Source organism: Scatophagus argus, chromosome 7 (genome assembly GCF_020382885.2).
Source record: "Scatophagus argus isolate fScaArg1 chromosome 7, fScaArg1.pri, whole genome shotgun sequence".
Taxonomy (NCBI): Eukaryota; Metazoa; Chordata; class Actinopteri; family Scatophagidae; genus Scatophagus; species Scatophagus argus.
The window spans coordinates 17,633,078-17,659,356 of NC_058499.1; the positions used below are offsets into that span (position 1 = coordinate 17,633,078).

The following is a 26,279-nucleotide window of genomic DNA, read 5'->3' on the forward strand; positions in this document are numbered from 1 at the left end:
CCTCCTCTTCTATCATAACACATCAGTTGAGGGTACTAACATGATTACAAGGTGCTGTCGCTATCATAATGACAGATTAACAGACTATAAACAACATCTGCATCTACGTTAGTGAATGCTAATGTTTTCACTTATGATTAGTTATGCGTAATGTTTAACCCTTCAATTCTACAACCCTGATTTCCAAAAGGTTCAGTCTCTTTATGAATGTCTTCGCTGTCTTGCCTACTTTCATCTTTCCCTTTTCTGATAATTTCCACTATATGCTCCTCTGCCTCCTTACATTTTGTGTTCTCACACACACACACACATACACACACACTGACCGTTGCCATGTCTATGGACGCCGTGGCTTCATCCATGATGAGGATGCTGCTCTTCCTGACAAAGGCTCTGGCCAGACAGAACAGCTGTCTCTGACCCTGGCTGAAGTTTTCTCCTCCCTCCGTCACTGTAGCATCTGAGGGGGGACAAAATGCATGTAAACCTTCGTGTTTTCATATCCAGATGCACAGATGCATGACACTGCACAGGCACTACACTGCTGCTTTCAGCTAAATGAGAGGACAGAGTTAATTAGCTGTAAATCTTGGCTTACAGATCAATATGTTATTGACTTTCCATTCACATCTCGCTGTTATGAATGGCGACGCTTGAAAACCTGAACTGCTCTCCAGTGGTCCATCAGTCATTGCACAAGTGGTTTACAAAACTGATTTTCCTTTTGGTCACGTGTGTCTGGCTTTTTGGTGCATTCATTCTGAAACAGAAAGCTGATGTGGGATTTGATGGTGCATAAATCAAACTTGGTGATGGTTTATCTGCAGGAATTCAAAGCCTGGTTTTATCAAAATAAACAGGATCACATGCATGTTAAACTATTTCTTGTCATCCATGATGCTTTTAAAAATGATTTGTTTTTGGGGGGGGGGGTTGGAAGGTGGTTGGGTTCACAATCGTAACAATTTCAATAATGTAGCTGTCTGCAAAACAAACAAATAAAAGAAAGAAATGATTTTTTTCTCACTTTTGGCATTATAGTACAGCAGGTGACCAACTGGCCAATAGAACACCCAGAAATATATTATCTATAATATTCTTTAATGTGATTTTGTATTTGCCTCCTGTTGAACTCAACACTGACACTTAACTAAATCAAAAGGCAAAATTAATTATCCATTAACCATTAACCCCTGGGTTACAGATCAATATCTTATTGAACATTTGGCTCCCATGAACTTAAATTAAAGCAGTTTGTAACACACACACACACACACACACACACATTTGTCAGTGTCACACAAGACCAGTGAAAGCAGGTTTCTGAAGCAGGAATAGTCTGTTATTCCAACAGTACTGAGTGTGTGATGGTGTAGAGAACCAACAGGAGCTCGAGTAAGAGAGGAGTCCCCCTGCAGACGGACACATTCTTCATGCATGTATGAGAAGTCTGCTGAAGAGGCACACGGCTCTCAGCTAATATCTGATCTGACTCTGACACTGCTGTAGTCTGCAGCACTCAGGTCTCCTGTTTCAGAACCACAGCCTGACATGAGCTAAGAATAATGTGCCTGTAAACTGGGCAGGACGGGCAGCCACACACACACGACACAGCTCGGACAGGGAGGTAAAAAATTCATGCTCATGTATTCTGATCCAGCAGCCTGATCTTCGTATGGAGACATGAGAGCAGTCGACAGACGTGACAATCACGTGTGAATTATTGTATAGATTATCGTCACACAGTTAACTTATATACAATATGTGCTAAAGCAGTGGTTCTCAAAGTGGGGTCCAGGGACTCACAGGGGTCTTTGAGGAGATCCAGCGGTGTCCCATCAAAAGCTAAATAATTAATTTTCTAATTCTATCCAGAAGTAAGACAATGACAGAATGTACGGCTATTTTGGACATGGCTTTCAAACATATAAAACATATTACAAATGTTAATTTATTTATTAATTTCTCTTATTTATGTGCTAACTGGCTTAAACATACAGTACAGCTGACCTGAATGTAATTAGCCACATTACAATGCAGAGGATTATCACAGTTATTACAACTGATACTGAGGAGGCTTTGAGTGTCTGTAGAATAATAATAATTTGTAGCAGTCCATCCAATAGTTACTGAGATATTTCAGTCTGTGACCAAAATGGTGGACTGAGAAACTGTGCTGCCATTCTGGCTAACGAGGGAGAAAGAAGAGCTACTGACATGTCAGTCACACACACACACACACACACACAATATATTTCTCACCCAGCCCTCCTGGAAGGGATTTAACAACAGGCTTCAGCTGAGCAATGTCCAGAGCTTCCCAGAGCATCTCATCTGTAGCCTTCATCTCTGGGTCCAGGTTGAACCTACACACACACACACACAGACAGAAATGCGTATATTAACCCACTTCTGCAGGGACTTTGTTAGCTCCATGATTTAACCCCTTCCCCTCATTCAACGCTGACATTAAAGTAAAAGATGAGGTCAGTGCCGAAGCACCAAATATGTCAGTACCCTTTACATTAAAATATACGTTTACGTGATTTGACTGAACTGCAGTCTGATGGCATCACGCAGCTTCATTAGTTTTCTTCTTCTCTGTTCCTCTCCAACACGACTAAGCTTTTATGGTCAGTGCAGCTGATGTCTAAAAATAAACCTCTGGAGTGGAGTTTTCAGATCAAAAATACAAACGCTGAGCTCCTGTCTTCTGAGTGTGTCACAGTTTACCCACTGCTCCTGTTATGTGAAATGTTTTGTGTTTTTTTCCCTCTGCTGGAACTATTTCAGTCAGAATCAGCATGACCAAACCTAACCGAGTGACGCTCATCTTACCTGATGGTGCCGCTGAACAGGACGGGGTCTTGGAGGATGATGGACAAACGAGACCGGAGGGTCTGCAGAGGCAGCTTGGCGATGTCGATGTCATCAATCACGATCCTCCCTGTGAAAGGAACAAAAAAATGTCAGAACTCATCAATGGACAAAGCCTTTTCCTGTTAGCGCTGCATGTAGAGACCTCCTCATAGTATCTAAAGTCATGTCACATTGATGAGTTAAATTTAAGAGTTGATGTTTTCACTGCACCCTCAAACATGTCCACCATGCGGAAGAAGGCCAAGGAGAAGGAGGATTTGCCGCTGCCGGTCCTGCCACAGATCCCCACCTGAAAACATGTCATCTACATTCAAATTATGAATTCACCACATTTTCAGGCATTTGCATTTTGTTTCCACACAGTTTGGTTACCTTCTGCCCGGGGCTGATGTGAGCGTTGACATTTTTGAGCACGGGCTTCAGCGTGGCGTCATATCGGACGCTCAGATTCTGGATCTTGATCTCTCCCTGTCGAGGCCAACCGTCAGGGACCTGGGACACAGCTGAGACAAAAAACAGAAATATTAAATAAAACTAGAGTCTAACCGCAGTAGCTGCTCAATCAATATAATGATTTATAATTGTTCTCTCTAAATTTGTTATGAGTGGAGCTAGTTTAAGATTATGCCTAAATCCTTGGCCACCCGGTGCATATTCTGACTGAAAGGAAACATATGACAGTAAAAGTAGTCTAACTTAAGAGTTCACTCTGTGGAAGAAATCCTAAAACCTTCAGCCTCGTACAAGAAAGCAGGGTTGATTTTTAGCAGCTATGTTGAACTGGTGCAGACACATTTAATTTAAGATGGAAGTCTGACGTGTCGCTGCACTCACAGAGCAGCCCCTCGTAATTCTCTGGTTCAGTTTTGAGCAGGCTGTTAATCCTCTTGACTGAGCCGAGCTGTACTTCCATGTCTGCCAGGTTACGCACCATCCAGTTCATGTAGTTGGATACCTGATACATGGAGGGAGAAGGAGGAGGCGGAGGAGGAGGAGGAGGAGAAGTAGAGACAAGTTGGGTAAATGTCCCAGTAGTCACACACACAGCATGTTTCAATGTAGTGAGGCCTCTCATACATAAGTTAATGATTCAATGTTGGTGACGAAGATGAACTCAAATTTCCAGAATTATAAATAATTCTGGATGCTGACTGCACACTGTTGTTGCTTTGCAGGGCCTAAAAGATTCAATAGTTTTGTTTTGGTTTTTTTTTCTAATTTGAAGAAAACGAGCTCAGTCTTCTGCTTTGTGACAATTTTGTTCTGATGGTCCACTGGATTTTCAAACGCTTCATGTAACATAAGGTCAAGTGCAATTTTCAGAATATTTAGTTGTTCAACTAATCTGAATATTTTCAAGATTACCACATTTGGAAACACATGGTTTTGAAAACAGAAGAGAAACACATTATACAAACTAAATTATACAAAATATCTTGAACTATGACTGAAGAGGTGTAAGGAACTGTGAGGGGAAGACAAAACACTTTGTTGTTAATGAGTCAGATTCCTTTACACAGATTGTCATTTAAGTTTTACATTTTGAAGTATTTAGAAGTTATTGTGTTTTCTGTGGCAAGAAAAGAAACAGAGAGAAAATGCAAATGAGCCACTGATCATGCATCCATTTGCTCTCTTTATGAATCTGAACACAAGAAAAGGTTACATAGCTGTACTATGAGTACACTCATAGTCAGGTCACTCATAGTACTATACTGTGAGTATACTGTGAGCCAAATAAACACTTCATTCTAAATCGGGCAAGTTTGGCAATTATATCAAATATGAGCAATTTGCCGGTAAAACACGCAAAAACCACTTGTTATGTCCTGAAAGAGTGCAGGTAAACAAAGAATAAAACACACACACACACACACAGTCTCACCATGAGTGCATATGTCAGTCCCAACCCCACCAGACCAGGGGACAGCTGGTTGTAGAGAGAGTTAGTGATGGAGGCTACAGCTGCCACCAGCACCACACAGGCTCCAATGTATTCCTGCAGAGAGACACGATAATGCATCACTGAATAATTCAAAAAGGTCAGTAAAACAAAACCAGATCAATTATGACAGATCAGGTGATTGTCATCACACATGACAAACACGGAAATGTTGACAAAAAGTGTTTGTCTTCTGCACGTGTGGACATGTGACCGTTTTGTCCTCTGCTGCTGTGAAACATGAGCTGTCTGCAGAATGCAGTCGATCCATTGATCATCACATGAACATGGATGCCACGGTAAAAAGATGATGAAAAATTCAGTTTTTCAGTATCCCAACAGAGGGAGCAGTTATCAATCAATATCAACAAAAATGTGGACCAGCTGTTGTCTGCTAAACAGGGAGCAGGACTGAGCTGAATTTTAAATGGGTGAACAGTGAAGCATCATTACCATGCGGACCTCCAGCCAACGGTTGGCTGCTGTGAGGAACAGAGAGGCGATGTTGTTGGCATCGGTGAACTGCAGTAACCTCTGTCTGAACCGGGGCTCGTACCTGCCAATGGAAAAAGACACGTCTCTTTTTATTTGTGCCTCTGTGTCCTCAGAGTCCACATGCCTGCTGCCATTTTCTCTAAAACAATAACACAGTATTACTGCATCTCCAGCACTGCATCAAAAGCAAACTACTGCAACCCAGGGCATTGAACACAGTATACAGACTCTGTCAAAATGTCTGTTGTGTTATGTTATGATCTTCCCATAAAAACAGTTCATTGACCTCTTCAGTTACATCTACTCCTTCTCTCTCAATGAAAAAATCATACTAAATGCGGGACACAAGACATCCACTGATGTTTCACTAAAGAGTCATTTCTCGGCACATGTGGACCAAAGGTTTCAACATGTTTCAACAACTGTGTAAGTTGCTTCCTGGGCTGCTATTGGGCTCCACACTAATTGTGATGTAGTGAAGTAACATGACGTGAAGCTAACACGTGGGTGTTTGAGTGGAGGAGGACTTAGAGAGTTTATATTCCTCTGAAACAATGTCGTGCATCAGTCCTCTGCCAATATATATAATATACATACCCATTCGGTTAAGACAGCAGTCTGTTGGTAATAATTACCTGAGGGCCCTTATGGTGGTGAGACCTTCCACTGTTTCTGAGAAGTGGGAGAGTAGAGGGAGTTGAGTGCTGTCCTCCAACTGCTGCAGGTCCCTGACCAGAAGACAGAGGACACAGCAAAGAGGGCAATTACAACTGTTTACTACAACAAGTTTGATTCATATCAAAAGTCGTCAGGTTGAAGGAATGAGGACAGTACGATCTAAAAAAACACCACAAGATTAGACTCTAACAATTTAAACTTGTGTCATATGAAAGAAACATGTTGAGATGCACTCTTTTATACTATAATATTTCTTTCCTCACTCGTGTGTAGCTGAAAAACGTGAAAACCCACAGAGAAAATATCAGCTACATCACATGTTTCTGACTGAACAGTAGGACAACCTCAGAGAAGAGCAGAGTGAGAGAAACAAGCGTCAGAGCACTGATGAAACCAGGGGAGAAAGGACAAGTCTCATATCCTGGTTTATAACATCTTTAATTTTGACAAAATAAGTCTAATTTCATTCAGAGAAATCACTGAAAACGTCCATCACTTAAGGGAAATACATGACCTCTGATGGGGTGCTCTGTCTCAGCTTTCACCTTACATTTATTTAACTGTTTAACAACTATACTTTTGTCAATGTGCACTTAGCGATCTAAACGCCATTTCAAAGCCTTCTCCACAATCCCAGGAAGTGGACCAATATATAAGACCTCTTATGTTTTTGAAATGTTAGTGAAAATTTTGGGTCAGAAAAAGTCAAATTCAAATATGCTGAGTCATAAATCAGCCATTAAAGCCTCATCAGGTTGTAAAAAAAAACCCCAAACATCCCCGAAACAACACTGAAGATGAGAACTTCTGATGTCCTCTGTGGAAGCTACAGCTGATGTTAACAACATACAACAACATCCGTCCCTCCGTCCTGTCTCTCTCACCTGGAGGCCACCCGGAAGTACTTCTGGATGAAGTAGCAGGCGATGGCCAGCGGCAGGAGGGCGATGAGGAAGATGGGGGTCACATAGGAAATGACGCCCAGGGCGGAGACGCACAGCAGGGTGGAGCGGGAAAGGCACTCCAGGGTGGTGGGGATGTGCTGGTCGATTGTGTTTGTGTCGGTGGAAAACCTGTTGAGGATGCTGCCGAGGGGAGTCGTCTCAAACAGCCTGAATTCATGAAAACAGAAAAGAATCAGGTTCAGCTCTGTGGTGCCCATTCTGACCATCAAATCTTCTGCAATACACTATTGAATCCTTGAATCCTTGAATCCTTATTTTTCTTGGTTAGTACCCTTTAATTTGCTGCTTCAATATTAATTTACCCTCAGGAGTCAAGTTTACTTTAATAATCAAATACTGTTCCAGATTATATTGTTCCCAAAAATATAATAAATCCAAATTATATTTAAGTAATTCCCACATGCTGACAATAATATGTGTGCAATATCTTTTTATTCAGGTGTGTATGTGAGTGTGTATACAGTACATGCAGGTGTGTTGTGTGCATGTGAGCAATTTCATGTAAGTGATGTCTCCCAGGTTTTGTGTAAGGGACAGCAGATGGTGTTCTGAGTAATGGGGCGAGAAAAGACGCTTTTAACTGTGTTTCCTCTTTTAAATGATGTGCTTTAGCAGACACAAACACAGGCATGACGAGAGTACACATCTGGCTGTCTGTCGCATATCATGAGGCAGAGCTGCATCACACACAAGCACACACACACATACACATACACACACTCACTGAGCGTCGTACCTCATGGGGGCCAGTATGATGTTGTTGAGCAGGTTGTGGTGGAGCTCCTTGGCCACTTTAAGGCCGGTCCACTCCACAGCCACAGAGGTGGCCAGACACAGGACGATGCCCAGGCAGCACAGCACGCTGAACACTGACAGATACCACGAGTGACTGAAGCCACAGTCCTGCAGAGAAAGAGGGAGAGAGTCATTTAAGACATGACTGCAGGGTGTGTGTGTGTGTGTGTGTGTGTGTGTGTGCGTGTTGGGCAAGGTGAGCGGGAAGCAGGATGTTCCTGTCACTCAGTTTGCTTGTGCTGTAATTAAATTCTGGGGCTGGTAAAAAAAAAAAAATTAACTCTCTAATGTGACAAAAGCCAGTTAAGCTTTAAAAGCTGATCTGAACAAAAAAGAAGATGCTCAAAATTTCTCCATTTTCTCCTCAGCTTAACTCCTATATCTTTTTAGGCTTTAAATAACTCTGTCTCAAGCTTTTTTAAATATTTGTAAGTATTCACAAAATCCTATTTCCCCATGTAAAAGACATATTATATATACTACATCAAATTAAAACTATATCACATTAAAATATAAGAGAATTCACTTCATTTTGAATTTTGAAGTCAAGTTTTAATTTATGATTTATTTCAGCATGATGTGCATTTTACTTTGGCAGTATGACTCATGTTCATGTGATGCACTGGAACAAACCGGAGCGTTCTCGACACAGAGATCACAACCCCCGTGACAGAACCTGAGACACACAATGTTCAGTGATTAAGAACCACAGAGAACTCGTCCGGACGCCACATATTACACTGACACTGGAGTTGTTTGACTAATATGAAGCATATCAATTTTTTTTTTACTATGAAGCATTTCATTTCAGATTTGTGACATTAAAGCAAAGCAATCACAGCAAGCACATCAATCAAAAGTAAATGTCATTAATATCATCAACGTTGCGCATTATAAAATGTATGACTGCATAGTGAATTTTCCTTTTCATGAGTTTAAAATATTAAAAGAAATGAATGAGGAAGAGTTCAAATTCTCGCTAAATATGTCATGTCACCGCCGACATTTAAAACTCAAGACTACAATCACTCACAAAATGTCTAATAAGTCTCATACATTCATACACTGTATTTAATGCACTGGACAGCTACATAGTAGCCTGTTAACATTAGTAAGACTGGGCTAAAGGTGGATTGTGTTTGATTCAATGCGCTCCTTCAATTAAGTATGTTAACGTATATGATATAGACAAAAGTATTGGGACACCTGACCATTACACCAATGGGGACTTTGGTGACGTCACATTCTAAGCGCATGGACATCCGGTTGGAGTCCCCTTTGTGGCTGCAGCAGCTTCAGCTTTGTCCCTCCAGAGACATAAAAGGCAGAAACTGGGCAGATTATTGCTCAACTGTAACTGTCTTTACAGTGGAGTGAATATTAAGTTTTAAAGCTTGTTCCTGTCAGACAGGAGCTTGGCAGTCAGGTGAAGTGTCAGTCTTATGCCTCTGAGAGTCCCCATGTGGACTAGTCTACAGCACAGCGGAGATTAGATAAACCTGGCAAATACACGCTTGAAGCTCGGCCAAACATGATGTCCTCGGCATTCAAGCGACAAACTATCAGCACTTAACTGTACATTTAGTGAGTGTGTGTGTGTGTGTGTGTGTGTGTGAGAGAGAGAGAGAGAGAGAAACTCAGAGTGAAGAAGAGACAAGTGCACTGTGTGTGTGTTTGACATTTTAACCTGCTGTTCCCGAAAATCCAGCTGACTCTGCCACTGGCCTCTACGTGACTGTGTGCAACTCTGCCCGGCATTTCAGTTCACAGGACACACACACGCAAGCAAAACAAAGCCATATGCGCACACACATCTTAAAGTACGTAGCTATTAATAAGAGGGCTGTTTCACAGGACCTGGAACACGATAACCTGTTGACAGCTGCTGTGGACCCCGACGTGTGAACAATGCAGCTTAAGCTTCGTATTTATATTGTGTTTCTGAGCATGTGTGTGCAACTCTCTGCTTTCAATCAATGTGTGTGTGTATTTGTTTCTGTGCATATGAGCGTGTGTGTCAGTTATAGACTACTTGAAGCTGAAAGAGACGAGCTTAAAAGTGAATACTTCTTTAAGGACATTTATGCAGGTGACAAGCTGTCTTTCCCTCATGCACACTCACACACCTCTAAATCAGGATGAGGCTTCATTTTCCACTTGATGATTGAAAGGCTCAGACATCATTCATATACATGATTTCATTTTGACCAATCCACGTGAATTACATGAATCCTCGCATCTCCCAGCAGCACTTAAATTTTCCTACATGCTCTTATTTACAATAAACATCCTGTAATAAACTGCTTTTTCTTTTGACGCACAGACTCCATCAGTGCATCTTTGTGTCTCTTACATGCAGATGAGTCTGAGCTGCAGTGGCTTCTGGTGCGTTAGCTAACACTCCATCTGGAGCTGGCAGCGTCTGTGTTTGTGTTTCAGGTCAGCACCGCTTTACTGAGATTCACAGGATAATCAGTGAGGAAACTGTTATGTAATTTCACTCTGGCCTAATCTCAAGAAAACAAAATGCAATGAACTCATGAGCTTTTCTTTAAAAACAGGCTGCAACTAACTACTTTCTTTACTGGTTAACTTGCAGATTGTGAGATTTATCAATCAATGCTTCATCTATCGAATCCCAGAACTTGTGATAATTTCCCGAAGTCCACAGAGATATCATGAATCATGCATCAAAGTGTCAGTAGTTTTGACCTCCAAGCTTATTAATTCATCTCATTTGAATACATTTTCCATATCCAAAGATATGAAATGATCAAATATTTAACAAGAAAACCTGTTGGAAATAAGAATTTTTTTCTTGTGAATCTGTCAGATTTATCTGTTGGTCCAACAACTGGGTCTTGACCCCCAGATTGGCAATGAGCAAACAGAAATAGAAAGCAGTGAATCCTTACTGAAAAGCTGCGAATGACCTAAACACCGTTGATCAACCTGGAAACAAAAAGCGTTTTGACAACAACAAATATCTCACCTGAACGACTGTACAGTTTCGAGCTATGGCTTCGATCTTGGCCGTGATGACATGTGACGTCCAGTGTGCCAGCCAGTAGTCGATGGTGACCATGAGGGAGTGTTTGAGGAGCTGCGACAGGAGGAGCAGCGTGAGCAGGAGGAGCCCGGCGGAGGACAGGTAAGTGCCACAGGAGCGCCAGGGGATGGTGGCACGCTGACGCATTACCTGCGACAGGTTGTCGTCATCATCACTCTCCACAGATTCCTCTGGGATCAAGACAGAGAGGGGTTAAAACGTTAAAGTGTCTTGGTTTAGCTTAGAATGGACCAAGCCGAGTTGGAAAAGACCGTGTCCTTACAGCTTTTTTTTAAACTTGACATTAAAGCTCTCTGTATTTAACTGTGATCTTCTCTGCTGTGACTCGCTCGTTCTCTGACATTTCTGATGTTACTCCTCCTACCCTCCGTAAAGATATTTCATTACCCTGGTTTACTCTCTGTGCTTCTTTTTCTGACATGTTTCTCAGATTTTGTTCTTTTTTTTGCAGGAGAGAAGAGACAAAATAATAGAGAAACAGGGCCAAAGTAGAGGAGAACCCACAGTGAAATGATGCTACAGGCTGCTACAGTGTCTCTATTCATGTTATTCCACACCAGGCAGGTGCTCATTCCCATGAATGGCGTGCTTTTCAAGGGCAAACAGGGGAGCCAGGACACATTGACTGGGGTTGAGGAGCTATAATGCTAATGACCTCCCACCTCCTCCCTACTGCTGATGTAAATCCATCACATCACATCATGTGGCATGCTTTGGAGCATGAGGCTGCATGTGGGAGTCTGGGAGGCTCAGACAGGATGGAGACTGGAGGGAGGAGGCCGGAGGGAGCAGAGCAGGAAAAGAAGGAAGATAATGATTGGCAGGGCTAAACTCACTACTGATGCCATCATATACTGCACAATCATGCTGGCATTAAGTAGGTTTTGAGGAGCACGAGCGACAAATGTTTGTGAGAAAAAGAAAAGACTAAATGGACGGTGACACTCTAACATGATGGGAGAAGCTGACACAGCTGCAGTTTGCTTGCACTGTCACAATGCCACAAAGTTGTTTTTTTTGTTTTGTTTTGTTTTTTCAGTTCATGCTTTCTGGGCACACCTGCTTGATCGAACAAGAGAGCAGCACCTGGAGCCATCACGCAAGTCCACGCAGGGGTGCCATCAGCACACGGGAGACAACACAGAACACAGATAAAGAGTACAGCCACTGTATCTTAGCACCTTCCACTACAGCCACACATTCAACAGCAGCCACACACACACACACACAGATAAAGGATCAGATTCAGCGTTTGGCCGCAGTAGGAGGCCACTAGAGAGAAGTTGCTATCATATCTGGTGGCTGAGAAAGTCAAAAGAGAAAACAAGACATCGGACGCAGTGAGAACAAAATGGTCTGAAGAACCTTTTACCCCCCTGTCGTGTTTTCTTCACACAGACACTATAGACTAAATAAAGAGAAAGGGACATGAATAATATCAAGAATCTACAGTGATTCGGATCTTTACTAACATTACAGGACAGGTTAGGATTAATACATAATCCTAGCTTAATAACTTAAGCTTCATTGTGGTGGGTGCTGCTCCTCAGCAAATACACACAACAGCAAAAGGGAAATTATTCTCTTATTGTCACCAGCGTACACACACAAACACATCAGTCAATGGCACGTGTTGTTTATTGTCATCATGCTTATGTCCTGTGACCTCTCACCTTCCTCATCCTCCTCAGTCCTGATAGCCTCTCTGGAGTACATGGCCCTCCGCAGGTTTTTCCTTTCCAGGTCTGTCATACTCGCTGCCACCGTCTCCTGGAGGAGGAGGAGGAGAAGGAGGAGGAGGAGGAGGAGGAGGAGGAGGAGGAGGAGAGGCAAAGATAAACATCTCATTCGCCCCAGAATATTAAAGACTACAATCTGCTGAGACAAAATGTAAACTTCAAGGTAATCAAACTTTCATTCCAAAGCAGCACTGAATTGTTCGCCCCTCTCCTAAATCTATAACTCAAAGATTAAAAAAAAGGATTCATTAGCACTTTGAACATGCAGTCATTAATCACCTTCTCAAACTCCTGGTCCTGTCTGTGCATCAGGATTTTCCACTGCTCAAAGAGTTCAGGCTCAGAGTTCTGGATGTCCTTCAGAGTCCCTTCAGTCTGGATGGTGCCATCTTTCATGGCAATGATCTGAAATACACACACACACACACACACGCGCGCGCACAATTAAAAAGAAGAAATGCAGTGTTATCCAACCATAGAAATCAATCTTTATGTGTTCTGGGATCTTTCCGAGATAAAGTTAAACAATAATAATGTTTGCATTGTGAATAATATAACAGCATCACAAATGGGAAATATAATCAATTACTGTGGCTATTAAAAGCGTCTGTAACAATACTGCTGATCCATTTGGTCAGGATAATAGTTTCAAATATCTGTTTCTGTCTCTCTGCTCTCTCTCTCTCAAACACACACACACACACACACACACAGGTCTGGTCTTACCCAGTCTGCATGTAGCAGATACTGAAGTTTGTGTGTGACCAACACCACAGTCCTCTTCTCCTCTCTGAGGAGCTTGAGGATGCCATCTTGCATCAGATGGTCACTCAGATGGATGTCTAAGGCAGAGAATGGGTCGTCCTACGAAATACACAAACACATTCAGAAAAACTGCAATGGGGGGAGAAAGTGTTGGAAAAGGGAAAAGGTTATGATTTTACTGACAGTAGTCTAACAAATTCAGCAAACCATACACATCTGTCACCACACCTTGACTGGAAAGTTCAAACTCTGATTCGTTCTTAAACTGTTTGACTGTTTTTCACAAAGTGGTGAACCTCCCCCCATCTTCACTTGACTGAATTTTTCAAGGAGGCTTTCATTCTCAATCATGATCTTATCACCTGTTACCAATGAACCTGTTTACCTGTTTACCTATCATAGTTGAGAAGCAGTAAAATCCATTAGAAACTGGAGTCATATTGTCAGTTGAAAGTTGCATTTAGCTTCTCAGCCCCAGAGGCTGAGCTTAAGAGAGTGTGTTGCTATTTTAGTCATGTAGGAAGGCATCAAAAATAGAAACACTCTTTCACTGTGAATTCTGACTGTCTGCTAACAAGGCTGACTTAAGGTTCAAGCCAGCAACTAAAAACATTGTTTTGACTGAAGAAGGGTGTGTGTGTGTGTGTACTCACCAGAAAGACCAAGTTGGTCTTCTGGTACAAGGCTCTGGCGACGCTGATACGCTGTTTCTGTCCACCTGACAGGTTGATACCCTGCATCAGCGGACAGGAAAATATGTGACCAAACACTTTACTGCGAGGTTTTACTACAAAAAGGAATGAACAACATAATTACATAGACAAATGCCTGTGGCACTCGTCCCAAGAGTAGGAAATGAGATCACGGTTTATTTCCTGCATTACTGGGGCATGAAGAAATCCAACATGACAGTGCTCTGTCTGAACAAGGTCAGCCCAGCTCCTCACACAAACATCAAGCTCTCGCTGCACAGTAATGATCCTGGAATACAGTGAGCCACGGTGGGAGCTACGGCCACGTCTGAAAAATAACAAGACCACAGAGGAATTCAAAGGAAGCAGTAATTTTTACTGTGATACTGACCCGCTCCCCGATCTCTGTCTGGTCCCCCTGTGGAAGGATGTCGATGTCAGGCTGCAGAGAACAAGCCTCGACGACAGCTTTGTACCTGGAGGACACAAGCAGAGACGGAAGTCAGATGAGAACACAGAACAGCTACTAATATTAGCCAGGGGAAAGATGCAGGCCTGCTTGTTATTGACACTGTGGCTAATTATCTAGATATTACTCATTTGAATGCTGTATACGTACACACAAACTATAAATGTCTCTGAACCCAACTATGAACACTGAAAACGAAAAGAGTTTCAGCGGCCTTTGTGCTTGAATTTGAATGATTTTTGTCCTGAGTGCTTGATCAGTTCCGTTTGTACAACAGAGGGAAACAGAAAAAAGACTAACAAGAGAGTTTGATAGATTAACAAGACTAAAAATAGCGCCCATGTCTGCGTATTGTGCAAAGCAAAATGACAAGCAAAGTCTGTATTTGGCTCAAATTTCCCGACATAATATCCACACACAATGTTAAGGTTCTGTGAAACATCAGGGTTTTGAATGTCTGGTCTTCAGCAGACAAATGTAAATATATTTAAGAGTTGTTTTCATGCTTTTTGCATGACAACAGAAAACAGAATCGAAAATATTTTAATATTTACTTATTTGTTTATTTTTTATTATATTTTATTATCATATTTATTCTTTTTTTTTTGGGGGGGGGGGGGGGTAAGTTAGCCTTTAGGAGAGACAGAAAGGTGTAAAGAGAAAGGCCAAGGAGACTGGCACTGCAGGGTGGCCACACATACCTTTTTATAGAACATCTCCACAGCAACAAACCACAGCACTCCATTAGATGTATTTTATATATAAAAAACAGTCCATTAGAGCCAAAGAGCAGCAGCCCAGCAACAGCCATAAATCAAAGCAGCTGACCTTTCAGAAAGGCCATTTGTTGTGAGGATGAAAATTGCGAGTGTGTGTGATTGTGTTTAAGTGCCAATAACTTAGAATGCGTGTGTTTTCAGTATGAACGGTAGGCCTCTCTGTAGGACAAACGAGAAACCACACACCCTCAGCCAAGACAAATCCTCACTTGAGGTGTCAAAACCGTTTATCTGTATTTTTATTTATATATTTATTTATTTTGCCTTACTGGAGTCACACTGTTGACTTAATCAGGCATCAACACATCCAATTTACTCAAGTGTCCTCAGGGAACAGGACGGTTATTGTCTGTGTTTTGGCTATACAGCTTTGCCTGACAAGACGTTGATTACTCCGTTATAATTAACAACTCTGAATGTCATGTGAACAGAGGATGGCTTCCAGCAGCCAGTTTTATTGTAATTGCTGGTGTCACAATGGACCTGATTGCCTCGAGTCCACCAGGGAGGACATCTTACACACACTGATCACTAATGCAATTCAGGAAAGTTTTGTTAGATGTGGAGCACAACGACAAAAATCAAGAGAAAGCTGTAAAGATTAAAATAATAGCATGTTTTGAATGCATTCTTGACTAATGATCCACTAAGTTGTCCATTTATTAGTTACATCAAGCAAAACTAATGCAGTTGAAGGCAACAGCCCTGATGTGATTCAGCTTTTTTGATGTTGTTGTTTGTGGTGTTGTTAAACTGTATAGAGGTGGCTCTAATTTTTATACTGTATCAACAAGGGTAGACTGAATGGACTCCCACTGACTCATTCTAAAGCAGTTTCACCTGCCGTATGGCATCAAGAAACTTCTTTAGCATCAAGGAAAACATTTTGCTGAAAGGTCTGTTTGCTGCCATTTCTGCCCTGTCCTTCAATGGCTCTTTGCTCATTTGTGTGTGTTCATATAGAATACAATGTATTTCTGGTTGTGGTGTCCTCGTCGTCTAACAATTTCCATCTGCAACTGCCCCCGTTTCAATCAGCCAGGGACCTTTTCAACCTCAACAGATGCAACCATCATGCCGTCAGATTTCAAATTGCTGAGTGCTGGTATGAGGTCTCACCTTGGTTTGATCATGGGCATCTCGAAGGTGATGTTCTCCACCACTGAGGCATTCAACAGCCAGGGCTTCTGGGAAGCGTAGGCCACAGCGCCTCTCTTCCTACCAGAGGTTTTAAAACAGAAGCAGTAGTGTAAACACAAGCAAGGATCTGCTCTCCACGTTCACTTGTTTATGAGTCTTTTGTTTCACACACGTGTTAAGGTTAAGAAACTGTTTAACCTCTGGACCACAGGGATTCCTCAGCCTCAGAATGTGAGTCATAAAAATAAAACTCCATTAAAGACTATAGCACATGCGCAAAGACAATATGTCAGCTGAGGGAGGGAATATCCCGAATTTTTAGATAAACATGAGATCTGCTGTTCTGCTCTGCTGATAACAGTGATGCACATCTCCTTGGAGACCTCCTGCTATTTAGTATGTGTGTGTGTGTGTGTGTGTGTGTGTGTATGTGAGAGAGAGAGAGAGAGAGAGAGAGAGAGAGAGAGAGAGAGAGAGAGAGAGAGAGAGAGCTCACCTGATGTCTCCGTCGCCTCCACCATCTCTGTCTGTGGGACTGCAGAGAAAATATCACACAGAGACCAACATTAGATAAGCACTACTGTTGCATCTGAAATAAACAGACTATCAGATTATTGACAGGACAATCACTAACTCCACCTTATTCCTGTAATGATTAACAAAAAACAAACACACTCACTAACCCATCTGCCCTTTCCTCACTATGGCAATCATGTCACTGCTCAGCAGCACAAACATAAACAGGCTGTTCACTGCCCTACATGAACACATCTATCATTAGCTGTGATCCTATCCTTCCTAAAAATAATGCCCACACCCGCCTCTCTCCCAGTTATTCTTCCTGTAATTTGCTGATATGGAAATCAGCTTCAGCCCGATCGGCCTCTGACGCATTCAGTTCTCAGAGGATCTGATTCCTTGGGATGAGATTAGTATGTCAACACAAGGCTTGTGGCTGTTCGACCAATATCTTGTTCATCTGCATGTCTGGCAGGAATGGCATTTTTTTTTTCTCATTTCATGAGTCATAAAAGGAGACAAATTTTTTTCAGCAGACCTTTTCTTGCTAGAGCAAAGAGTCAGGAGGTAAAAAAAGTTTAAACTTTGAGTCACCTCGAGACATAATTACTACATCAGTAAATACACAAATCAACAGAAAAACTGCCCACAAGCTGAGTATTTGTCTCTAGATTACAATCGCATTTTCATGACATCTACTGGTTTTGGCTTTTTTAGAATTACTCCTTACTCTACAGAACTGTGTTCATTGGGGCATGTGCTCTGTATATTTCTTTATCTACACATTACTTTGATATTTAACAACAAATATATGCTTATTTTGAATTTGATGCCAGCAACCCGTTTCAAACCACTGTTTGGAATGTTCCACAGGTAAACAGGTTCATTGGTAACAGGTGATAGGATCATGACTGGGTATAAAAGGAGCATCCTCCAAAGGCTCAGTCGTTCACAAGCAGGGATGGGCCGAGCTTCACCACTTTGTTTGTACTTTATTGGAAGTGCGGCTGTACAATCTGAGCTCTGAAATGACGTCAGTGCAAAAATTAATAATAATAAAAAATCTTAAAAGATAACATGACTATGGTGTGAGTTTTATTAAATGAATCTTAAATTGACATAAGTTTGCAGAGCAACTTGTCTGTGTTCACTATGTTCATGTGCTCCATGAAAATAAAAATAAGTGATGTCTCATACTGTTATCCTCCAGGCAGTTGTTGCCTATGCGGACACTCACAGCCTAAAAACATTTTGCTATCAATAGACACACAGAAGCATTTCTTATTCTGTCAGTGTCTGGTTAGACAAAGACACTGACAACACACCAACCCTCAAATGCAAGTCTGATATGCTGCTGCCAAACTCGGAGCAACATGGATGCCTGTGTGTGTGTGTGTGTGTGTGTGTGTGCTTCTGCATAATTCCAGTGTGAAAAAAATATGAGTGATGTGGCCAGTTGAGGATATGATCCACAGTGTTCTATTTGCCTTAGCTTAACCCTTAGCTTAGGCAGTGACAATTATGAACTGTCACCAGATGCTGATTTGTAGTCGTTTATGTGCAACAGCTGAATCAAATGTCTTTGCTCCCTCTCAAAAGTAGCGTATGCCTGACAATATGCTTGCACTTTAAAAATGTGTTTTTAATGTCATTTGTCTCCAGGAGGTTAATGTCAAATCTTCATGCATGTCCTGCACAATCCTGGTGCTGCTTGCCACCCCCCCCAAATACTCTGAGCACTCACCTTTCATCTCCCTCAGAGTCCAGGTTTGGCAGGCTGCAAAGATCAAAAAACTATATTATTGAAAGTGTATGTAACAATTCTGCAATTCTTCCACAACAAAACTTGCAAAGTCACAGTAAAAACACGGTGAAATATACATATATATAAGTCTGGATATTTACACTTGAAAAGACTGTAAAAATCACACAAACTCACAAACTAACAATAATGAAATACCTCACCCTCACACACAAACCATTCACATCAGTCTCCTAACTCTAAAATTCATTAAGGTCTGATTGGCTGTTTGGGGCTTTGCACATGCTCAATAAACACTGTGATGTATTTTTAGGTTTGACAAGTTGACACTCAGCCGCCCTCAGAAGGTGACTCTGACCACGTGTGACGGCAACCGGAGAGCGACAGCTGTTTGCTGTAGTGGAATTAAAAATGGCAGCCATTTCAGCAGAGACCACAGCTGTTGAAGTGAGCAGCTGACTGACATTCAAGAAGCTCTCACATACCACATACATACATGTAAACACCACTGATGCTGCAGGTGTAAAATAAGGAAAAGACAGTAAAGTGAATACTGTCAGCAACTTGATTCTGGAGGTGTAAAAACTGAACCAAAGACTTATACACAACAGCAGTGGAGACACATGTAAACACAATGTACATTTTTGTATTTAGCTGTAGATGTATTTATTTTAATTGTTTATTTCTCTATATATTAATAATAATATTTGTATTTATAAATGTGATTATAAATACAAATCTGATTATGAATATATAAAGAAATCATATTTGTATTTATAAAATAAATTGCAAAAATATTTCCTGCGCTGTAGGAAAGACATTAGACATCAAATTACATCACAATATTAAATGTTACTCAAAAGACATTGTTCAAAAGAATATTACTTTTGATTTGATTTTTTTCAAATCATAGCAACTGCAGGACACATGCTCTGAAGTGAACACAAAAATCAACATACCAAATATCAAATCAATTCTCTTTGAAGGGAGATGGAGATTTCCTTCAGCAGTTTCTAACAACACACAATGAAAATACCCCTTGAGAAAATAACCTCATCACCTAATGACACTTGAAAGACACTGAAGCCTGAATGGTCGGCTGATTGTCTTTCTCCTGGAGCCAATATAAAGACAGGGTAATCATGGCTCAGCTGATGACTTCCAGCTTTTGTCTCTGACTGAACCGCTGAGGGCTGTCTGACCTTCAAGTCAATCAACACCTTAAAGTACTCAAGGTCGTGCTAGAGGAGGATTCATGGGGCGGTCGTATAGGACTGCTTCTATCAGTAGCAAGAAATTAAAATTTAATCATCAAAGCCAAACTGAGGAACTTCCAGCTCTAACTGTCCTCAATTAACCTAAACATCCACCATCAAACTTTAATTGTCCTAATTGTGAGGGGGAGAAATGGAGCATGTTCACTGTGGTGACCACGCCTGGTAATGACCCATAATGCCTTCCTATTTGTCAACAAACATTCATTTTATTCTTGTAAAGAAGGTCTTCACTCATTTTCATGTTCTGGTCTTTTCATCCTCGAGGGTGAAATGATGGTCAGTCACTTGTTGTGCACCAGTTCATTACTTCAGATGATATCGCTTGGGGTCACGACCTCGAGATCCAACTGGCTAGGCTGCCCAGTTTGGAAACTGTGGACCTTACTGCACAAAAGATATCGAGCTTGCACTGCTCTGTCTCAACACTGAGGTCAAGATACAAATAGTCATCCACTTTAACTGCAGAGAAATCCCAGACGCTCCCTGCTCTGTGTTATATTTGGAGTGGGAGAGAAGAGGGGGGCAACAAGGGCCTGAGGGAGCAGGTGCATGAAGAACAGGAGTGGTGGTGGTGGAAATTACAGGTTGTGTTTGTGAAATACAGTGCAAACATGTCACACCCTGCACTGATGCAACCCCCCCAAGATGACCTATAATTTGACCCACAAACAGGTTTAATTTAATCAAAAACTAAACATTTATTAAAAGCAAGCTACTAACACAGCAAATACATACTAAAAGTATATCTGTCTTTATCACGAGAGTTTGACCAGGACAACATACATATTTTTCAATATTCATCATGAATATTTTTCTTGACCTCCGCTAAAGTGATACAATCAGAACTTGTCATTAAGGTGCCATTAAATGTTTGGCCAGGACAGGGAATAAGTACTGAGATGATTTATACAACGGCCTAGTGACAGTCAGTGTCATAACCAACCACACATGACAGCTTAATGTAACGTTAACATAAAGAGCAAAATAGTCTCTTTAAGGAGTGTTTATGGCAGGTTTTGATGTCCTGGTTAATGTCAAGTTGTCATGACAAAGACTTCGCATTAAGAGTGACATAACTGATGAATTGACACCTAATGCCAACAGTCATAAACAGTTTGTGACAGGTGTTATATCACGGTGCCATGTTAGTCTTAGCAACGCCCTTTCAAATGAAGTGTTCTTGAAAAAAAAAACAACTTTAATCTGAACATTCATTTGAACATTCATTAAAATTTTACAAACCATAGCTGACCAAGCAGTAGAGTTTGTTGTGAGGGTGTTTTACCAACTTCTGTTTGCAAAGATCAGAAATGAGCATCCAGTTTCAAAGTTTAAGACAGCTTGGACAAGAAGTCCTTCAAATGCTCCAAAAAATGGAAACTGGGAAACTCCACCCACTAAAGAAGATCATGTGATATGAGCAAAAGCTCCAGAACAGCTATTAAATTATCCTTGTGGTCCTGCATTACATAAACACATGAAGCATGGCGGGCTCAGGCAGACCACTGAAGAGATGAACACCATACTGTTAGTATCAACTTATGTGTTCTCTGCTCTGATTAGTCGTGCTGTTTACTCCTGCCAGGCTCGTGCTGCTCTCATTTATCCTCTGTTGTATTTTGCTTTATGTGCATCTCTTACCTCCGTAATCTGCTATTCTTGGTTCTGAGATGAATCTCTTACATTTGTGGTTAAACATTTATTTACTAAGTGGAGCTATAAATGTTCCTGACTGAAACACAACACAACAATAACAACAAACAAACATGGTGGAAACACAAAGACTAACTCTTCTAAATGTGTGTCTGAATGCTGTGTCTGAAAGGACGAAGTCTAAATGACAGCTCCTTAGTCTCTGCCTGGAACACATGATAAGCTAAAGGGCTCGGCACCCTACAGGGTGCACAATCCAGCCTATTATAAGAGGGAATACCAGCACAGCTCTGGCACTGGGACGAAATTAGGAACTGTGTGAGTGTGTGTGTGGATGGTAGGGAGAACTAAAGTTTGGTGATGAGTGGAGACTGATAGCAGCGCTATCCTGGGTAGGTGACAAGACATCCTGCTGCATGAGATCGAGGTTAATGACTCCCAGAACGCCTCAGGCAGGACATGAGGATTCGTTTTCAGCTGATCTGTTTCAAATATGCTCTGCTTTTCTAGATTCATTGTGTATATTTTTTCTAAAACTTGGACATTCACATTTTGCAGAATAATAACATCTTTCTAGGAAAGGTTATGAAAAGCAATGAAAACATGTCTAGTCCAAGTAAAGTGCTCCTGTTACACAACATGCTCAACATGCAATGCAAAGAATCATAGTCCCAAAATGTTGTGAACCATCTAACAAAGCAGAGCTATGACTTTAATTCTCAGGAACTGAGAAGCACAGAGACATCGCTGCAGTGACATTCATGCTTTCCAACCTGCATCTCAAGCTCACCTTTATGAGCATGCAGGTTCATTCTTACAATTAGAAATACACCTCTGTAAAGATAGCTTTTTCTGGCACTTTAGCCCCCTTGTCCCACAGCTTACTTCAGTGATACACAGCCACTCCTTTTCATATCTCTATGGTTGCCTACTTCATTCTTGTAAACAGGTGAGCAATTTCAATTCGCTGAAGAAAGCAGCTGATGCGTGCAAAAGCTAGAGTGACATTTAATATTAGAATATACATATGTAAAACTGCTCACAACCCATGTGACACCAATGACACTGCTTTTATATGAAGAATCATGTCCTAAAAAAGTCTGAAATCACTGATTTAGCAAACACTTTTGTCCAAATCACAGTCAGTGATTTAACATTCATAAAAATATGAACTAAAAGTAGTCAAGAGACTGTAACTGCATTCAAAGAAATGATATGCTGATAAGAGCAAGCATGAAGTGTGAAAGAGTCGTGCGATAAAAAGGTGTTTTTCTGATCCTCTGCCATAGCAAGTCCGATGTGATTCCCCATCTGCATCCTCACGTTCCTCTACTCTCAGTCAGTCATAAAAAATAAAAGGTGCACCATCAGCTTTGCTTTACAGACCTACAAATCCATTCATGTTATATTGCCATGTCAAGTTAAAAGGCCTGAGTTTGAGGTTAATTACATGGACTTGTCAGGCACGTGGATTTTATCACTATATGAAAACACATAAAACAACGCACTCTACTGTCCCTGACAGGCCAATTACCAGAGAGGTTTGAAAAGCACGAGTCATAGTGGTCTCTCTTCACATTAACCTTTCACCTGTGGATTGAACTACATTTAATCATCTGTATAACATATAGTGCAAGTAGTTTCTCTGCGGGCACATGTATCATCTTCTTGAGGAGGCGGGGGAGGGGTGGATACTATCAAAGCCCTGAAATACACAGCATCACAGTAAATGTTTGGTAATTAGGACAAACCATGATTAACATCACCCCCCTGCACTTTGCATTTTGTTTTCTTTGGTTCATTATGCCTTTCAGTACTGAATAAAACTTTAGGTAACATTACCTCTGAGTTTCTCAGGTGGATGAGGCAACAGAAACTCAATCATTCAAATTCAAAAAATGATCAAAACATTTTAATTGAAGTATCAACACTGAAGGATTCAGAGAGAAAATGGTGAACTTGTAACTGACCTGTTCCAGGTGACCGTCCCCGACACTCTCTGCATCTCTCCCAGTGCTGCCAGCAACAGAGACGATTTACCACAACCCACCTGGCCCACAATCATGGTCAGTTTACCTGATTGGTTTGATCAGGGAGAGTGAGAGGTAATATCACAGAGAGCGAGCAGGTTAATACCCAGAGGACACTGGACAAAGAGACAGCTAAGAGGAGGAACTGCAGAGGTGCTTCTCACTGCCTGATGCTCACCAAAAGGAATCTTGATGTCCACATTAGAAAGTGTTGGTGGTCCGTCAGTCCAGGTGAAATAACCACTGGTTATCTGAGGAAAACAGAAGGAAAACATGGCAGATAATTAACCACATTGTCAAACAGAGATTAATTCGTTCTCTAAGAACTGAACGGTAAACATGTTTTGCATCCAAAATGATGCAATAAGAAGTAAATGTGACAATTGTAGTGATCAATGTGATCAGTAGGGTTCAAGAATATTGTGTAGGATGTACAGACTATGTTGTGATGATGGAAATACTGTTGAAGACAGTCATTCTCCATTCAGAAGAGAAATGTCCAAAACATCGTCCTTGTTTAAGCCTCGAAAATTAAACTCATCCAATTGTTTCTTCCTATTTTGGATCATGCTGATATTGAGTGTCGTAATACCTTGAAGTTATGTTAATTTATTTTGAAATACTGTTTCACACTTGTAATTATAAGACTTTTAATTTGCAGGGAACTGATGCCATGTTCACAGCCATATACCTCAGTGTTCTTATGAGCACATGCTGACTAGCTTCTTTTTTTTATCTGTGGACATTTTATTTGGTATTCATCACCACAGCTGTGAAATTCAATGATTTGTCAAGACACTTTTGAAAATTTCAAGACTGGCAGTTTTTCACAACTGTTACTGATTGGGATGACACAGTCTAGAGGATGACACATTGGTCTCCTTTTATCTCTCTCACCTTGATACAGATGTCCTCGTCCATGTCCTGGAACGATCCATCACCCTCGTGGTCCCCTTGTGAGCTGTAGTTGTTCCAGTCGTCCCTCGGAGGGCGCTTCCGGTTCACCACCTTCAGGGGCTGGAGGTGCCGGAACAAAGAGGAGAAGGAGGACGATGGGATTGGTTTAGAGGATGACTAGAGGACAGGTTGTATAACGTCAGGCACGTGGGGTAAATGGATGGATATTAACAGGAAGACAACAAGGTGGAGGAGGAAAACAACAGCCACAGCAAAGTGAGACAGCCAGGATGTACCAGCAGGGGGCAGAGTGACAAACAAACATTGCCTGCCTTCTTGTTAACCCAAAATTATGTTGGTGCAAATGTACTTACCACAGCCTGGTATCTATTTTGATTGTGGTTGCTGGAGCCAGAGGTTATTGTTGCTCTGGGCTCCTGCTCATCTCCGATCTCATCGCTTGAGAAAAACTCGCTGAGCTTCTGAACGCTGCAGATTAAACAGAGGAGAAGGAAACAGAGACTTCGAGTCATTAACGATGAAAAATAAAATAATATCCCAAAGTTAAGTAACAGACTGATGAATCATTTGCTCAGACAATAAGCTCAGTTTCATTCATGCGAAGATAACTGAATGAGCTTTATCATCATGTTCTCGTTCTGTCGCACACACACACACTCACATATCTCTGAATTAAATCACTTATCTTCTATTTTACTAGCTGAATGAGAGTAGATGTCACCGTGAGACATGCCCTCTGCATCTAATTACTAAATCTGTGCTACATAACTGATCTGAAACTTCCTCTCCATTGCTACAAATTTCCTTCAACTCACTCATGTACGTATGCATGTGTCTCATGATATGTATGATATGATATCCATTCAGGATACAGTAGAGAAGTAACCCAGTTAGAGTCCACATTGCAGTATGAGAAGTGTCCTTGTTATCATGGGCAATGTAATTAAATCCTTAAAGTTGCACCATAGCTTTGCATTTGCAATACTGTTAGCTCATTTTTCCTCTACAAAGAGACTCCTGTGTGTGAAGATACACTTGAGATGCTGCATCCACACCATAAGTTTTGGGTTGTTTTTTTTTCCTGGCGCCTGACAAAGTGTGTCACATCACAGAGTCCCAAAAATAGGCATCTCAAAGGCTCACAGGCCACATCCCCAAGCAAGGAAGAAATAAGGTGTTCATATCAGCACAGCAGTATTAGTGGACCTCCTCAAAGCCTATAAAGAAAATGTGTGACTTGCAATTTGCACTCTGAGGCAATCCTGTATGAGTTTCACCTCAAGCACCGATTACACTCCTGCCCTGTGATCATTTCCAAGATGATGGGAGTTAAACTAACATGTCCTCACTGCCAGTACAGTCTGAAGTGCAGTCTACAATGAGTTCTGCTTCACTGACTTTATGAGACATCCTAAGAAAATCGTTTTCAATCTTTTTCTCTAAATTCACTAATGACCTTGTTAATGTCCTGAGAGTAGGGATAATAGAGGGCATAAATGACCACTTCAGGTAAGGCAGTGGCAGTTTCTTATTCACAAAACAGTCACTGGTAATCATATATACATTTTCAATCTAACTTTCCTCAGGTCTAATATATATGGGAAGTCCTGCCATGTATTCTCCCTCAAAGTTCAGGGGAACCCTTTGATGTTTTGATTTTCATTATTGAAGCTACCCCACAGTGTGTTATGATATTCCTTTTTCTATTGTG

At 41.3% G+C, this 26,279-nt stretch overlaps 1 protein-coding gene across 2 annotated transcripts in view; it reads right to left on the reverse strand.

Moving 5' to 3' along the window:
* Positions 1–26,279, reverse strand: part of abcc8 (ATP-binding cassette, sub-family C (CFTR/MRP), member 8) — a 52,423-nt gene that overhangs the window by 1,369 nt on the left and 24,775 nt on the right. Inside the window, exons 14-37 of one of the 2 annotated variants that reach the window (XM_046394677.1) lie at positions 24,922–25,036; positions 24,548–24,724; positions 23,829–23,901; positions 23,591–23,696; positions 18,673–18,705; positions 16,906–16,944; positions 16,389–16,487; positions 14,413–14,497; positions 13,983–14,063; positions 13,291–13,428; positions 12,844–12,969; positions 12,499–12,595; positions 10,748–10,995; positions 7,697–7,863; positions 6,880–7,107; positions 5,953–6,045; positions 5,276–5,378; positions 4,766–4,879; positions 3,715–3,835; positions 3,253–3,383; positions 3,091–3,169; positions 2,839–2,947; positions 2,263–2,366; positions 327–460 (exon numbers count right to left, since the gene is read on the reverse strand). In XM_046394677.1, coding sequence (XP_046250633.1) covers positions 327–460; positions 2,263–2,366; positions 2,839–2,947; positions 3,091–3,169; positions 3,253–3,383; positions 3,715–3,835; positions 4,766–4,879; positions 5,276–5,378; positions 5,953–6,045; positions 6,880–7,107; positions 7,697–7,863; positions 10,748–10,995; positions 12,499–12,595; positions 12,844–12,969; positions 13,291–13,428; positions 13,983–14,063; positions 14,413–14,497; positions 16,389–16,487; positions 16,906–16,944; positions 18,673–18,705; positions 23,591–23,696; positions 23,829–23,901; positions 24,548–24,724; positions 24,922–25,036 — 2,800 coding nt within the window. The remainder of the gene's footprint in view (positions 1–326; positions 461–2,262; positions 2,367–2,838; positions 2,948–3,090; positions 3,170–3,252; positions 3,384–3,714; positions 3,836–4,765; positions 4,880–5,275; positions 5,379–5,952; positions 6,046–6,879; positions 7,108–7,696; positions 7,864–10,747; positions 10,996–12,498; positions 12,596–12,843; positions 12,970–13,290; positions 13,429–13,982; positions 14,064–14,412; positions 14,498–16,388; positions 16,488–16,905; positions 16,945–18,672; positions 18,706–23,590; positions 23,697–23,828; positions 23,902–24,547; positions 24,725–24,921; positions 25,037–26,279) is intronic. The other variant, XM_046394676.1, reaches the window with a different exon arrangement.